General features: G+C 46.7%; 2 protein-coding genes across 4 annotated transcripts in view; both read right to left on the bottom strand.

Moving 5' to 3' along the window:
- chst6 (carbohydrate sulfotransferase 6) overlaps window positions 1-16,406 on the bottom strand; it is a 72,601-nt gene that overhangs the window by 15,005 nt on the left and 41,190 nt on the right. The gene's annotated exons all lie outside the window — the stretch shown is intronic.
- spire2 (spire-type actin nucleation factor 2) overlaps window positions 1-16,406 on the bottom strand; it is a 40,262-nt gene that overhangs the window by 10,928 nt on the left and 12,928 nt on the right. For all 3 annotated transcript variants that reach the window (XM_056415894.1, XM_056415895.1, XM_056415896.1), the window contains exons 3-8: window positions 11,589-11,960; window positions 10,752-10,829; window positions 10,194-10,358; window positions 9,111-9,197; window positions 5,588-5,705; window positions 3,750-3,907 (exon numbers count right to left, since the gene is read on the bottom strand). In XM_056415894.1, the coding sequence (XP_056271869.1) occupies window positions 3,750-3,907; window positions 5,588-5,705; window positions 9,111-9,197; window positions 10,194-10,358; window positions 10,752-10,829; window positions 11,589-11,960 (978 nt within the window). The remainder of the gene's footprint in view (window positions 1-3,749; window positions 3,908-5,587; window positions 5,706-9,110; window positions 9,198-10,193; window positions 10,359-10,751; window positions 10,830-11,588; window positions 11,961-16,406) is intronic.

The following is a 16,406-nucleotide window of genomic DNA, read 5'->3' as shown; positions in this document are numbered from 1 at the left end:
TGTTTTGTCTCTTTGTGGTTGTTTGTGTTTCTTTCTGGTTGTTTAGTGTCTCTCTGTGTTTGTGTTGTGTCTGTGTGGTTGTTGTGTGTCTCTGTGTGGTTGTGTTGTGTCTCTTTGTAGTTGTTTTGTGTCTCTGTAATCGTTTTGTGTCCCTTTGTAGTTGTTTTGAGTCTCTTTGTGGTAGTTTGTGTCTCTTTGTGGTTGTTTTGCGTTTCTTTGTGTCTTTGTAGTTATATTGTGTTTCTTTGTGGTCATGTTGAGTAAGGGAGGGTTCAGTAATCCATCCCTGACACACAGGTGACGTGATACAAGGTCCTACCGACGCCGAGAGGCCCCTGCACTGCAGCAGCAGTACGGGGGCCTCTCACTTAGGGCTGCAACTAACGATTATTTTGATAATCGATTAATCGGTTGATTATTTTATCGATTAATCGATTAATCGGATACAAAAACAAAAAAACTTTAATTTTCAACTCTTTATTCAAAACAGGGTCCGTACGGTCATGGAAAACCTGGAAAAGTCATGGAATTTTTAAATGGCTATTAGCAGGCCTAGAAAAGTAATTGAATAAAATAAAATCCCAAAATATTTGGAAAAGTAATGCAAATTTGTTCCATTCAAATGTTAATTTACACGGTATATATACGGTATGCTTTGGAATTCTCATTGTTATTTTAAATACTACATCTTCTCACTTTGTCACGTATAGACAGAGTTTTCACAAAATGTTTAATCATGGAAATGTGGTTTAAAGTCATGGAAAGGTCCTGGAGACCCACTGGTCACCATGGTGATGAACCTGTTCACTGGTCACCATGGTGATGAACCTGTTCACTGGTCACCATGGTGATGAACCTGTTCACTGGTCAGCATGTGATGAACCTGTTCACTGGTCACCATGGTGATGAACCTGTTCACTGGTCAGCATGGTGATGAACCCTGTTCACTGGTCACCATGGTGATGAACCTGTTCACTGGTCACCATGGTGATGAACCTGTTCACTGGTCACCATGGTGATGAACCCTGTTCACTGGTCAGCATGGTGATGAACCTGTTCACTGGTCACCATGGTGATGAACCTGTTCACTGGTCAGCATGGTGATGAACCTGTTCACTGGTCACCATGGTGATGAACCTGTTCACTGGTCAGCATGGTGATGAATCTGTTCACTGGTCACCATGGTGATGAACCTGTTCACTGGTCAGCATGGTGATGAACCCTGTTCACTGGTCACCATGGTGATGAACCTGTTCACTGGTCAGCATGGTGATGAACCTGTTCACTGGTCACCATGGTGATGAACCTGTTCACTGGTCAGCATGGTGATGAATCTGTTCACTGGTCACCATGGTGATGAACCTGTTCACTGGTCAGCATGTGATGAACCTGTTCACTGGTCACCATGGTGATGAACCTGTTCACTGGTCACCATGGTGATGAACCTGTTCACTGGTCACCATGGTGATGAACCTGTTCACTGGTCACCATGGTGATGAACCTGTTCACTGGTCAGCATGGTGATGAACCTGTTCACTGGTCAGCATGTGATGAACCTGTTCACTGGTCACCATGGTGATGAACCTGTTCACTGGTCACCATGGTGATGAACCTGTTCACTGGTCAGCATGGTGATGAACCTGTTCACTGGTCAGCATGTGATGAACCTGTTCACTGGTCACCATGGTGATGAACCTGTTCACTGGTCAGCATGGTGATGAACCCTGTTCACTGGTCACCATGGTGATGAACCTGTTCACTGGTCAGCATGGTGATGAACCTGTTCACTGGTCACCATGGTGATGAACCTGTCCATTGGTCACCATGGTGATGAACCTGTTCACTGGTCAGCATGTGGATGAACCTGTTCACTGGTCACCATGGTGATGAACCTGTTCACTGGTCACCATGGTGATGAACCGTCACAAACAGACTGACAGCTCTCCTCTCCTGAGCAGTGGTCCCCATGTGGCCCCGCCCCCTGAACAATATCAGAGACGCGTTACGATTTATTATTGTGTTCACCTGGCCCGCTGCCGTTGAGATTGCAGTGAGACGCGGAGAAAATGTGGAGTGGTGCTCTCAACAATAAAATATCTTTGATGGACGTGTCGCGTCTCGGCCAATCAGCATTCAGATGTCCACAGCGTTTGGGAAGTTAGGTTAGCTTGAATGTTAGCCCGCTACATCTGCTGCTGTCACGCTGCACGGTGTAGCGATGCTAACAAAGTACCCGTACGTTAAACACGATGTGATTTAGCATATTTTTAGATTGATACTTCATTAAAAGAGCGATCAGAGCGCACGCGCTGCTCCGCTCCGTTAAATGATGTCTGCACGCGCAGCTCACAGCGAGTGGGGGCGTGGCTTATCTCCGTGGAAAAATATTTTCCGCTATCCGCCACGGAATAAATAACCACGTTTTCTACGTTATCCTCTTGTGGAAATGCCACACGTCGTGACATGTAGCGCCCTGGTGTCTGGGGTCATAACGTCACCCGGAGGCGCACTCAGCTCCGTGAATGTCTCCGACTACGTGAAGGACTTCCGCATCCAGCGCCACGTGAGCAGCAGCAGCCAATTAGATTCATCAACAGAGGAGCAGCTCAGCGCTGATTGGCTCTCACAACGCAGCGTTCCGTCTCTCCCTCCGCTCTGGTTTCTCCTGCGCCGCTCTGCGCTCAAATCTACTTTGTTTATACTCCGTGACTTATTGAGCGCCGTAAGAATCGCGCGACACAACGAATCGATAATGAAATTCGTTGCCAACTATTTTAATAATCGATTTTTATCGATTTTATCGATTTGTTGTTGCAGCCCTACTCTCACTGCAGCAGCAGTACGGGGGCCAGCAGCAGTACGGGGGCCAGCAGCAGTACGGGGGCCTCTCACTGCAGCAGCAGTACGGGGGCCTCTCACTGCAGCAGCAGTACGGGGGCCTCTCACTGCAGCAGCAGTACGGGGGCCTCTCACTGCAGCAGCAGTGCGGAGGTCTCACTGCAGCAGCAGTGCGGGGGCCTCTCACTGCAGCAGCAGTACGGGGGCCTCTCACTGCAGCAGCAGTGCGGAGGTCTCTCACTGCAGCAGCAGTACGGGGGCCTCTCACTGCAGCAGCAGTGCGGAGGTCTCTCACTGCAGCAGCAGTACGGGGGCCTCTCACTGCAGCAGCAGTACGGGGGCCTCTCACTGCAGCAGCAGTGCGGGGGTCTCTCACTGCAGCAGCAGTACGGGGGCCTCTCACTGCAGCAGCAGTACGGGGGCCTCTCACTGCAGCAGCAGTACGGGGGCCAGCAGCAGTACGGGGGTCTCTCACTGCAGCAGCAGTACGGGGGCCAGCAGCAGTACGGGGGTCTCTCACTGCAGCAGCAGTACGGGGGCCAGCAGCAGTGCGGGGGTCTCTCACTGCAGCAGCAGTACGGGGGCCTCTCACTGCAGCAGCAGTACGGGGGCCTCTCACTGCAGCAGCAGTACGGGGGCCAGCAGCAGTGCGGGGGCCTCTCACTGCAGCAGCAGTGCGGGGGCCTCTCACTGCAGCAGCAGTACGGGGGCCAGCAGCAGTGCGGGGGCCTCTCACTGCAGCAGCAGTACGGGAGCCTCTCACTGCAGCAGCAGTACGGGGGCCAGCAGCAGTGCGGGGGCCTCTCACTGCAGCAGCAGTACGGGGGCCTCTCACTGCAGCAGCAGTACGGGGGCCTCTCACTGCAGCAGCAGTACGGGGGCCTCTCGGCCCACGAGGACCAGCTGCTCACCTCGGAGATGTTCATCTCCTCCATCTCGGCCAGCGTCGGGGCCTTCAGCAGGACGCGGGGCCGTGAGGGGCGGGGCTCCGACACCGAGAGGTCGATGCACGACGTGGATTTGAGGTCGTGAGGACACGCCTGAGCCAAGCAGGGCAGAGAGCCAAAATCTGGAGGGGGAGGAGCCAGAGCAGGGGGAGGAGTCAGATACTGTGAGACAGTCACAGATACTTTGTTATTGTCAAATAAATAACAATAAAGTTCAATGACGTTTGAACATCAGGATCCCAGTGAGTACGTTTTATGGTTATTGCATCAATTCCAAACTAAATGATAAACGGTAATAAAAGTTGATTTGACTTCACTATGTATTACTTTGTTGTTGTTGTTTTTTACACCAGAAACTACAAAAGAGATGTTAACGGGTGAATTATAACATCATCATATTGTAACAATTCATTTCCACAAAGCAGTGTGTGTTCTTCAGACTGCGTGTTGATGACCTTCATCTGGAAATAGTTATGATCAATATTTATGTAAATCAACCTCCACGTGTACCGGAGCCCTGAATCAACAACATGCTCCTGTTACACACTACTGCCGCTCACTGGAGTTTGACCCTCACAGGCTACAGTACGCAATGTACAGACCGGAATTCATTATTTAGCAATAACTCAACATTTATTTATGGACAGCACAGCGAGAGCCTCACATGGACAACTTTCTGTAAACGCAGCGGATCAATATCACGTGACGCTTCTCTGAAGAAACCTGCAACAGTTTCAGATGCAGACGATGAGTACTTTAAAGTACTTTGCCTACTCAACGTAGGAGAATAAGGTTTTATTTTGTCTCTTTATATATAATATATATATAATATAAGTATATATTATATATATCATATATAATATATAATGTATCCAATATCATATATATATATTATATAATATATCTAGTATATATATAATATATATGATATAATATATATGATATAATATATATTATATAAGTATATATTATATATATGATATATAAATATCATATATATATAATGTATACAATATAATATATATAATCAATGTATATATAATATATATAGTCTATATATGTTTATATATAAATATAATATATATTAATGTATATATATATTGTATATATATATATAATGTATACAATATAATATAAATTATATGTATATATTATATAATATGTATAGTGTATATATATATGTCACACCGTGGTGAAGCTTGTCTTGTCTTGGGTTTTTGTCTCGTAACTTCCTGTTTTATTTTGAAGTCTAACTCTCCTCTCGTTTCAGGTCACTTGCCCTTCCTCATGTGTCACCGGTCTGATTGTCTCCCCTGATCCCTGATTGTTTCCACCTGTTCCCCATTACCCTCATGTGCTTATAGTCTGCGTCTCCCCTCTGTCCTGTGCCAAAGTGTTTCGTCTCATGGTCGTTCACCAAAGCCACGTTCATAGCCGCCAAGCCTTTTTGGAAACTGATTACCAACCTCGAAAGAGCGATTTTTGTTGTAGTTTTCATAATCCAGCTTTTTGTTTCTTCGTACATTATTTAGCCTCCACCTCTTAGGAGAGTTTTTATTTTGATTATTAAACTCTGCTCACTGACGCCTCAGCATTTTGAGTCCTGATCGGAATCTCGGCCTGACAATATATATATATATATATATGTATATAGAATATATATTATTAATAAATATATATTAATCTATATGCCCTTTAAGTAGCAGGAAAACCCCAGGTTGTTATTGGTCAACAGCTCATAACAACACAACGGGCCTGACGAGCCTCAGTTCTGCTGTGGTGGTTCCGGGTCGCCCCCTTACCTCTGGAGCTGGGCGGGTCCACCGGCCTGAGCTTCCTCTCCTGCTTGATGCCTGCTAGGACCTTCTCATGGAGGGTCTGCTGCTGCGGGGGAGGGGGGGGCAGGCAGCGCTCCGACGCCTGGCAGAGAGCAGACACAATGAGAAGAGAACAATACACACAGACATGAGTAGATGAACGCAGATCTACAGAGATGAGGAACATGTCATCCTACTTCTTCACCTTGAAGGGGATTCACCTGGATGTGACGGAGCCAACAGCTGATATCACTGTGTCCACAACGGCTTCTACAATCAGGAACATGCAGCTATAGCAGCAGGATGCAGTTTACATCCTTTTAGAACACCTCATGGACCTCATGAACCTCATGGACCTCATGAACATCATGAACCTCATGGACCTCATGAACCTCATGAACATCATGAACATCATGGACCTCATGAACCTCATGGACATCATGGACATCATGGACATCATGAACATCATGGACCTCATGAACCTCATGGACATCATGAACCTCATGAACCTCATGGACCTCATGAACATCATGGACCTCATGAACATCATGAACATCATGGACCTCATGGACATCATGAACATCATGAACCTCATGGACATCATGGACATCATGAACCTCATGGACCTCATGGACATCATGAACCTCATGAACCTCATGGACCTCATGAACCTCATGGACATCATGGACCTCATGAACATCATGAACCTCATGAACCTCATGAACATCATGAACCTCATGAACATCATGACCATCATGGACATCATGAACCTCATGAACATCATGGACATCATGAACATCATGGACCTCATGGACCTCATGAACATCATGAACCTCATGGACCTCATGAACCTCATGGACATCATGAACCTCATGGACATCATGAACCTCATGAACCTCATTAACTTCATTGACCTCATGAACATCATGAACCTCATGGACATCATGAACATCATGGACCTCATGAACATCATGGACCTCATGGACCTCATGAACCTCATAAACCTCATGGACATCATGAACCTCATGAACATCATGGACCTCATGAACATCATGAACCTCATGAACCTCATAAACATCATGAACATCATGGACCTCATGAACCTCATGGACCTCATGAACATCATGAACCTCATGAACATCATGGACCTCATGAACATCATGGACCTCATGAACATCATGGACCTCATAAACATCATGAACCTCATGGACATCATGAACCTCATGAACATCATGAACCTCATGAACATCATGAACCTCATGGACATCATGAACACCATGAACCTCATGGACCTCATGAACCTCATGGACCTCATGAACATCATGGACCTCATGAACTTCATGAACATCATGGACCTCATGAACATTATGAACATCATGGACATCATGGACCTCATGAACATCATGGACCTCATGGACCTCATGAACATCATGGACCTCATGGAACTCATGAACATCATGGACCTCATGAACATCATGGACCTCATGAACCTCATGGACATCATGGACCTCATGACCGCACTAGCTGCTCTGCACTGGCTCCCCGTAAAATCAAGAATCACTTTTAAAATTCTTCTCTTGACCTACAAAGCCTTGATTGGTGATGCACCATCATATCTTAAGGAGCTTGTAGTACCATATTGCCCCACTAGAGAGCTACGCTCACTAAATGCGGGACTACTTGTAGTTCCTAGAGTCTTAAAAAGTAGAATGGGAGCCAGAGCCTTTAGTTATCAAGCTCCTCTTTTATGGAACAAGCTTCCAATTTCAGTCCGGGAGGCAGACACAGTCACCTCGTTTAAGAGTAGACTTAAGACCTTCCTCTATGACAGAGCTTATAGTTAGGGCTGAATCAGGTTTGCCCTGGTCCAGCCCTTTGATATGCTGCTAAAGGCTAATAGCTGCGGGGACGTTAGGATGCACTGAGCACCTATCTCCTCTTTTCTCTCTCCTTAAGGATGAATTTTCATCTCTCCATCACACGTTACTAACTCTGCTTTCTCCCCGGAGTCCTTTTGACTTCACGTCTCATGGGGTCATCGGACCCTATGAGACGGCATAGATCCTATCTGCTGATGGATCATTGAGGTCTGGGTCGTGGAATTCCTGCTCCTGACTGCGCCACTGTCCTGTTGAGACTCCGCCCACTGTTGAGACTCCGCCCACTCCTCCTCCCCACCGCCATCTGCCTGATGGATCGTGGAGGTCTCCATCGTGGAATATGCCTACTATGAACTATTCATACACTCTGTCATATTCATTGAATGTATTTCAACTCTAAATCTGTCCTTCTGGTCACATTACATCTATTGTTCTGTCCATCCTGGAGAGGGATCCTCCTCTGTTCTCTCCTGCAGGTTTCTTCCCTTTTTTTCCCCCTGAAGGGTTATTTGGGAGTTTTTCCTGGTCCGATGTGAGGTTTTGGGGCAGAGATGTCTATGTGTACAGATTGTAAAGCACTCCGAGACAAATTTGTAATTTGTGAAATTGGGCTATACAAATAAACTGAATTGAATTGAACATCATGGACCTCATGAACATCATGAACATCATGGACCTCATGAACATCATGGACCTCATGAACATCATGGACCTCATGAACCTCACGGACCTCATGAACATCATGGACCTCATGAACATCATGAACCTCATGGACCTCATGAACATCATGGACCTCATGAACATCATGGACCTCATGAACATCATGAACCTCATGGACCTCATGAACCTCACGGACCTCATGAACATCATGGACCTCATGAACATCACGGACCTCATGAACATCATGGACCTCATGAACATCATGGACCTCATGAACATCATGGACCTCATGAACATCATGAACCTCATGGACCTCACGAACATCATGGACCTCATGAACATCACGGACCTCATGGACCTCATGAACCTCATGGACCTCATGAACATCATGGACCTCATGAACATCATGAACATCATGGACCTCATGGACCTCATGAACATCATGAACCTCATGGACCTCATGAACATCATGAACCTCATGAACATCATGGACCTCGTGAACCTCATGGACCTCATGAACATCATGAACATCATGGACCTCGTGAACCTCATGGACCTCATGAACATCATGGACCTCATGGACCTCATGAACATCATGGACCTCATGGACATCATGAACCTCATGAACATCATGAACATCATGGACCTCGTGAACCTCATGGACCTCATGAACATCATGGACCTCATGAACATCATGGACCTCATGGACCCCGTGAACCTCATGGACCTCATGAACCCCGTGAACCTCATGGACTTCATGGACCCCGTGAACCTCATGGACCTCATGGACCCCGTGAACCTCATGGACCTCATGAACCTCGTGAACCTCATGGACCTCGTGAACCTCATGGACCTCGTGAGCCTCGTGAGCCTCGTGAACGTCATGGAGCGACGTTAGCGGACACATGTCCTTACATTCTTCACGGCTCCTGCAGCACACACTGTGGGGAACATGCAAAGCCACTCACTGGTTTCAGTGGAGGTCTTGATCTGATGAAATCCAGGATCATTTCATGGGCGTTCCTCTTCACTGTGGTGGGGATGTCTCCGTCCACCTGAGCAGCACAATGAGAACACCAACCGTCAGACATTCACTCTCCTCTTCACGCTGAACACAGAGGCCAGCTGGAAGAGGAGGAAGAGGAGCTGAGGACCTGGCTGAAGGTCCTCTGTGAGGAGCTGTCATGAACATGTGTGTTCATTGTTCCTGGAGGTGACCACAAGACGACCTCTACAGTGTGTGGCCCTGAGAGGATGGGGCTCCTCGGTCCTCAGCGTCCCCATATCCTAACGTGTCTAGATGAAGACCCTCACCATGACCTTGTATCTTCACATCTATGACCTCACCATGACCTTGTATCTTCACATCTATGACCTCACCATGACCTTGTATCTTCACATCTATGACCTCACCATGACCTTGTATCTTCACATCTATGACCTCACCATGACCTTGTATCTTCACATCTATGACCTCACTATGACCTTGTATCTTCACATCTATGACCTCACTATGACCTTGTATCTTCACATCTATGACCTCACTATGACCTTGTATCTTCACATCTATGACCTCACTATGACCTTGTATCTTCACATCTATGACCTCACCATGACCTTGTATCTTCACATCTATGACCTCACTATGACCTTGTATCTTCACATCTATGACCTTGTATCTTCACATCTATGACCTCACTATGACCTTGTATCTTCACATCTATGACCTCACCATGACCTTGTATCTTCACATCTATGACCTCACTATGACCTTGTATCTTCACATCTATGACCTCACTATGACCTTGTATCTTCACATCTATGACCTCACTATGACCTTGTATCTTCACATCTATGACCTCACTATGACCTTGTATCTTCACATCTATGACCTCACCATGACCTTGTATCTTCACATCTATGACCTCACCATGACCTTGTATCTTCACATCTATGACCTTGTATCTTCACATCTATGACCTCACTATGACCTTGTATCTTCACATCTATGACCTCACTATGACCTTGTATCTTCACATCTATGACCTCACCATGACCTTGCGCAGCTGGACCTTGCGTGTGCGGATGTCCTGCATCAGCATCTCAAAGGGCGTGAGGCTGAACTCGGAGGGCAGCAGGTTGAACGGCTGCTCCTGGACCTTCTTCAGCTTCACGCCCTGACGGAGGTCCTTCATCAGCTGCACCCACAGACGGGCCTACACACACACACACACACACACACACACACACACACACACACACACACACACACACACACACACACACACACACACACACACACACACACACACACACACACACACACACACACACACACACACACACACACACACACACACACACACACACACGTCTTCTGTGAAATGATTTATGTTCCTCTGTGGAACGTCAAGCTGATGCCGGAATACACAGCAGGGACAGGTTCTCACACACACACAGGTGATCTCTCTCTCACCCAGACAAATATGTTCTCTCACACACACACACACACACAGGTGATCTCTCTCTCACACACACACAGGTGATCTCTCACTCACACACACACACACGCAGCCTTCTTGTGTGGAGCACACTCTGCCTGGTCTCACCCAGTCGGTGTGTTTCAGGGCGTCCAGCTCGGTGGTCCGGTCGTCGCTGTCCTCCGTGGTCGTGATCTTCTTCAGCATCTGAGCAGCAGAACACACACTTTGAATTCATTTCAAACACTTTGAATTCATTTCACACACTTTGAATTCATTTCACACACTTTGAATTCATTTCAAACACTTTGAATTCATTTCACACACTTTGAATTCATTTCACACACTTTGAATTCATTTCAAACACTTTGAATTCATTTCACACACTTTGAATTCATTTCAAACACTTTCCACTTCTCTTCCACAAAATGCCGAATCCAACATGCCGTTAGTTGTTTGTAGAGTATTGTGACGTCCCTGTGGTCTGAAGGGAGAAGTGTGTCCCTGGTGTGATGGAGCTGCCACTAGGGGGCGCCACAGTCATGCTGTGACGTTTATACCAGTGGTCTTAAAATGACAGTGACATTGTTTATTGAAAATATTTTTGGGACGATATATTAACCAAGAAAGTTATTAGTTGACTAAAAGGAGAATAGAGCTTCAAACTGTCAAACTGAGGGCCCAGCGAGGGCCCGGGGTGGACCAGACGTGGACCAGATGTGGACCAGACGTGGACCAGACGTGGACCAGATGTGGACCAGACGTGGACCAGACGTGGACCAGACGTGGACCAGACGTGGACCAGATGTGGACCAGACGTGGACCAGACGTGGACCAGACGTGGACCAGATGTGGACCAGGTGTGGACCAGATGTGGACCCGGGGCCCAGATGTGGACCAGGTGTGGACCAGATGTGGACCAGATGTGGACCCGGGGCCCAGACGTGGACCAGGGCCCTGCTGTACCTCCTTGGCGTCTCTGATCTTGATGAGGAAGCTCTGCAGCTCCAGGGTCTCCACCAGCAGGGCCCGGCAGACGGCCTGGTAGTGGTCCGGGGCCAAGCCGGGGTCGGCCAGCCGGGACGCACACAGCGCCATCACCTGGCGGAACGTGCACACCGGCCTCATGGCGCCCTCCTGTTCCTCCTGCTCCTCCTCCTCCTCCTGGCCGCTGTAGCCCTCGTCTGCGGCGGGGCAGGCGCCGTCTCCTCCGCCCTGCACGCCGCCCGCCATGCGCTCGATGAGGCGCTCCAGCTGGGGGCCGAGCTCCCGCTCCTCGCTGTCGTCCAGCCCCCAGTCCAGAGCGCGGTAGATGGCCACGCCCAGAGACTGGACCAGCTGGAGGACACACAGGGAACCAATGGGCTGAGGCAACATCGTCACACACACACACAGGAAGACTGAGCCACACACACACATGAAGACTGAGCCACACACACACATGAAGACTGAGCCACACACACACATGAAGACTGAGCCACACACACACATGAAGACTGAGCCACACACACACATGAAGACTGAGCCACACACACACACATGAAGACTGAGCCACACACACACATGAAGACTGAGCCACACACACATGAAGACTGAGCCACACACACACATGAAGACTGAGCCACACACACACATGAAGACTGAGCCACACACACACACACACACACACACATGAAGACTGAGCCACACACACACACATGAAGACTGAGCCACACACACACATGAAGACTGAGCCACACACACACACATGAAGACTGAGCCACACACACACACACACATGAAGACTGAGCCACACACACACACATGAAGACTGAGCCACACACACACACACACACATGAAGACTGAGCCACACACACACACATGAAGACTGAGCCACACACACACATGAAGACTGAGCCACACACACACATGAAGACTGAGCCACACACACACACATGAAGACTGAGCCACACACACACACACACACACACACATGAAGACTGAGCCACACACACACATGAAGACTGAGCCACACACACACACATGAAGACTGAGCCACACACACACATGAAGACTGAGCCACACACACACACACATGAAGACTGAGCCACACAACATACTTTGTGTTTATGGAGGTTAGCTCCTCATATATCGATGGATAGATGGATGGATGGATAGATGGATATAGATGGATAGATGGATGATAGATAGATGGATGGGTAGATGGATGGATAGATAGATGGATGGATAGATGGAGGGATAGATGGATGGATGGATAGATGGATAGATAGATGGATGGATGGATGGATAGATGGATGATAGATAGATAGATGGATGGATAGACGGATGGATAGATGGATAGATGGATGATAGATAGATGGATGGGTAGATGGATGGATAGATAGATGGATGGATAGATAGATGGATGGATGAATCGACTCCTCCAAGTCATATTAATACTCACATTCCTCGAGGCACCGGTCGAGGAGGTGGAGTAGCAGCCATCTTTGAATCGAGCCTATTAATTAATCCTCAACCAAAATTACACTACACCTCATTTGAAAGCCTTGTTCTTAGTCTTTCACATCCAACCTGGAAAACACTACAGCCAATTCGATTTGTGATTCTGTACCGGCCACCAGGTCCATATTCAGAGTTTATATCTGAATTCTCAGAATTTATATCAAGTTTGGTTCTTAAAACCGATAAAGTTATTATTGTTGGAGATTTTAATATCCATGTGGATGTTGATAATGAATGCCTTAGTGCTGCATTCATCTCCTTGTTGGACTCGATTGGCTTCTGTCAGAGAGTACAGAAACCCACTCACAGCTTTGGCCACACGCTTGATCTTGTTCTTACTTATGGCGTTGACATTGAGCATTTGAACGCCTTCCCACAGAATCCTCTTCTGTCAGACCACAACCTCATAACTTTTGAATTTATACTACGGAGTGTACTCCGTTAGTCAAAAGTTTCTACACTAGATGTCTAACTGATAGTGCTGTAGCTAAATTTAAAGCGATTCCTTCTGTATTTGATTCGATACCACGTCTCAATATAACAGAGGACTCCTGGTCTAACTTTAGTCCGTCCCAGATTGATCATCTTGTTGACAGTGCCATAGGCTCTCTGAGAATGACACTGGACTCGATAGCCCCTCTGAAGAAGAGGACAGTGAGGAAGAGGAGGTTTGCTCCCTGGTATAACCCTCAGACCCGCAAACTGAAGCAAACGTCACGAAAGCTTGAGCATATGGCGTTCAACTAATCTCGAAGAATCCCGCTTAGTTTGGCGAGATAGTCTTAAAACATATAAGAAGGCCCTCCGTAATGCCAGAGCAGCCTATTACTCATCAATAATAGAAACAAATAAAAACAACCCCAGGTTTCTCTTCAGCACTGTAGCCAGGCTGACAGAGAGTCACAGCTCTGTGGAGCCGAGCATTCCTATAAACCTTAGTGGTAATGACTTTATGAACTTCTTTAATGAAAAGATTTTAACTATTAGGGACAAGATTAATAATCTCTTGCCCATAACCAGTGCCAATCTGTTCTCAAGGAATGGCCTTGGAAACCGCTGTATGCCCTGGTGTATATTTGGAGGATTTTCTCCTATCAACCGTGACCAATTATTTTCAACGGTTTCTACTTGAACACGCTACCTGTCTCTTGGACCCCATCCCACGAGGCTGCTTAAAGACGTTTGCCTTTAATTGGCGGCTCTCTATTAGATATTATCAATGTGTCTCTGCTAACAGGCCACGTACCACACTCCTTCAAAGTGGCTGTTATTAAACCTCTCCTGAAGAAGCCCACTGGATCCAGAGGTATTGGCTAACTACAGACCGATCTCTAACCTCCCCTTCCTCTCCAAGATCCTTGAGAAAGTGGTCGCAAATCAGTTGCGACTTTCTACATCATAATAGTTTATTTGAGAAATTTCAATCAGGATTTAGAAAACACCACAGCACCGAGACGGCACTGGTGAAAATTACAAATGACCTCTTAATGGCAGCAGATAAAGGACTCCTCTCTGTCCTGGTCTTGTTAGACCTTAGTGCTGCATTCGACACCATTGACCATGACATCCTGTTACAGAGACTGGAGCAGTCGATTGGCATTTCAGGCACGGCACTAATTTGGTTTAAATCCTATTTATCAGATCGATCTCAGTTTGTATTTGTAAACGATGACGCCTCGATAACCACCAACGTTAATCACGGAGTTCCACAAACCCATACATGCTTCCTTTGGGCAATATTCTGTGCTTGGACCAATTTTTTTACTTTATACTTGCTTCTTTGGGCAATATTATGAGGAAACACTCCATAAACTTTCATTGTTATGCAGATGACACTCAACTATATTTATCGATAAAACCAGAGGAGAGCAACCAACTCTGTAAAATTCAAGCATGTCTTAAAGACATAAAACTTGGATGACCTGCAACTTCTTGATGTTAAACTCAGACAAAACCGGTAATTTTAATCGGCCCTGAGCACTCAGAGATCAATTATCTGGTGATGTGGATTCTGTACGGCATTGCCCTGGCATCCAACACCACTGTAAAGAATCTTGGCGTTATCTTTGATCGGGACTAGTCCTTTAACTCCCACGTAAAGCAAATCTCAAGGACTGCATTCTTTCATCTACGTAATATTTCAAAAATCAGGCACATCTTGTCTCAAAAGATGCAGAAAAAATTGGTTCACGTTCGTACTTGAGACTGGATTACTGCAACTCCTTATTAGCAGGCTGCTCTAATAAATCTTTAGGTCCCTCCAGTTGATCCAGAATGCTGCAGCTCGTGTTCCCACTAAAACTCAGAAAAGAGATCACTACACACCTGCACTAGCTGCACCTCACTGGCTCCCAGTAAAATCAAGAATCACTTTTAAAATTCTTCTCTTAACCTACAAAGCCTTGATTGGTGATGCTCCATCATATCTTAAGGAGCTTGTCGTACCATATTGCCTCCCACTAGAGAGCTCACTCACTAAATGCGGACTACTTGTAGTTCCTAGAGTCTTAAAAAGTAGAATGGGAGCCAGAGCCTTTAGTTATCAAGCTCCTCTTTATGGAACCAGCTTCCAATTCAGTCCGGGAGGCAGACACAGTCACCTCGTTTAAGAGTAGACTTAAGACCTTCCTCTTGACAGAGCTTATAGTTAGGGCTGAATCAGGTTTGCCCTGGTCCCAGCCCTTGATATGCTGCTATAGGCTTATAGCTGCCGGGACTTTTAGGATGCACTGAGTACCTATCTCCTTTTTTTCTCTCCTTGATGAATTGAATCTCTCATCTCACATCACACGCTACTAACTCTGCTTTCTCCCGGAAGTCCTTTGACTTTACGCCTCATGGGGTCATCGACCCTATGAGACGGCATAGATCCCATCTGCCTGATGGATCGTCTGGGTCGTGGAATTCCTGCTCATGACTACGCCACTGTCCTGTTGAGACTCCCACTCCTCCTCCCCACCGCCATCTGCCTGATGGATCGTGGAGGTCTCCATCGTGAATATGCCTACTATGAACTATTCATACACTCTGTCATATTCATTGAATGTATTTAAACTCTAAATCTGTCCTTCTGTACACATTACATCTATTGCATCTGTCCATCCTAGGAGAGGGATCCTCCTCTGTTGCTCTCCTCCAGGTTTCTTTCCTTTTTTTCCCCCTGAAGGGTTATTTGGGAGTTTTTCCTGGTCCGATGTGAGGTTTTGGGGCAGGGATGTCTATGTGTACAGATTGTAAAGCACTCCGAGACAAATTTGTAATTTGTGAAATTGGGCTATACA

The sequence above is a fragment of the Pseudoliparis swirei genome, chromosome 6 (assembly GCF_029220125.1).
Source record: "Pseudoliparis swirei isolate HS2019 ecotype Mariana Trench chromosome 6, NWPU_hadal_v1, whole genome shotgun sequence".
In the NCBI taxonomy this organism is placed as follows: domain Eukaryota; kingdom Metazoa; phylum Chordata; class Actinopteri; order Perciformes; family Liparidae; genus Pseudoliparis; species Pseudoliparis swirei.
The sequence above is the reverse complement of the archived record's forward strand: the minus strand, read 5'-3'. Positions and strand labels throughout refer to the sequence as shown.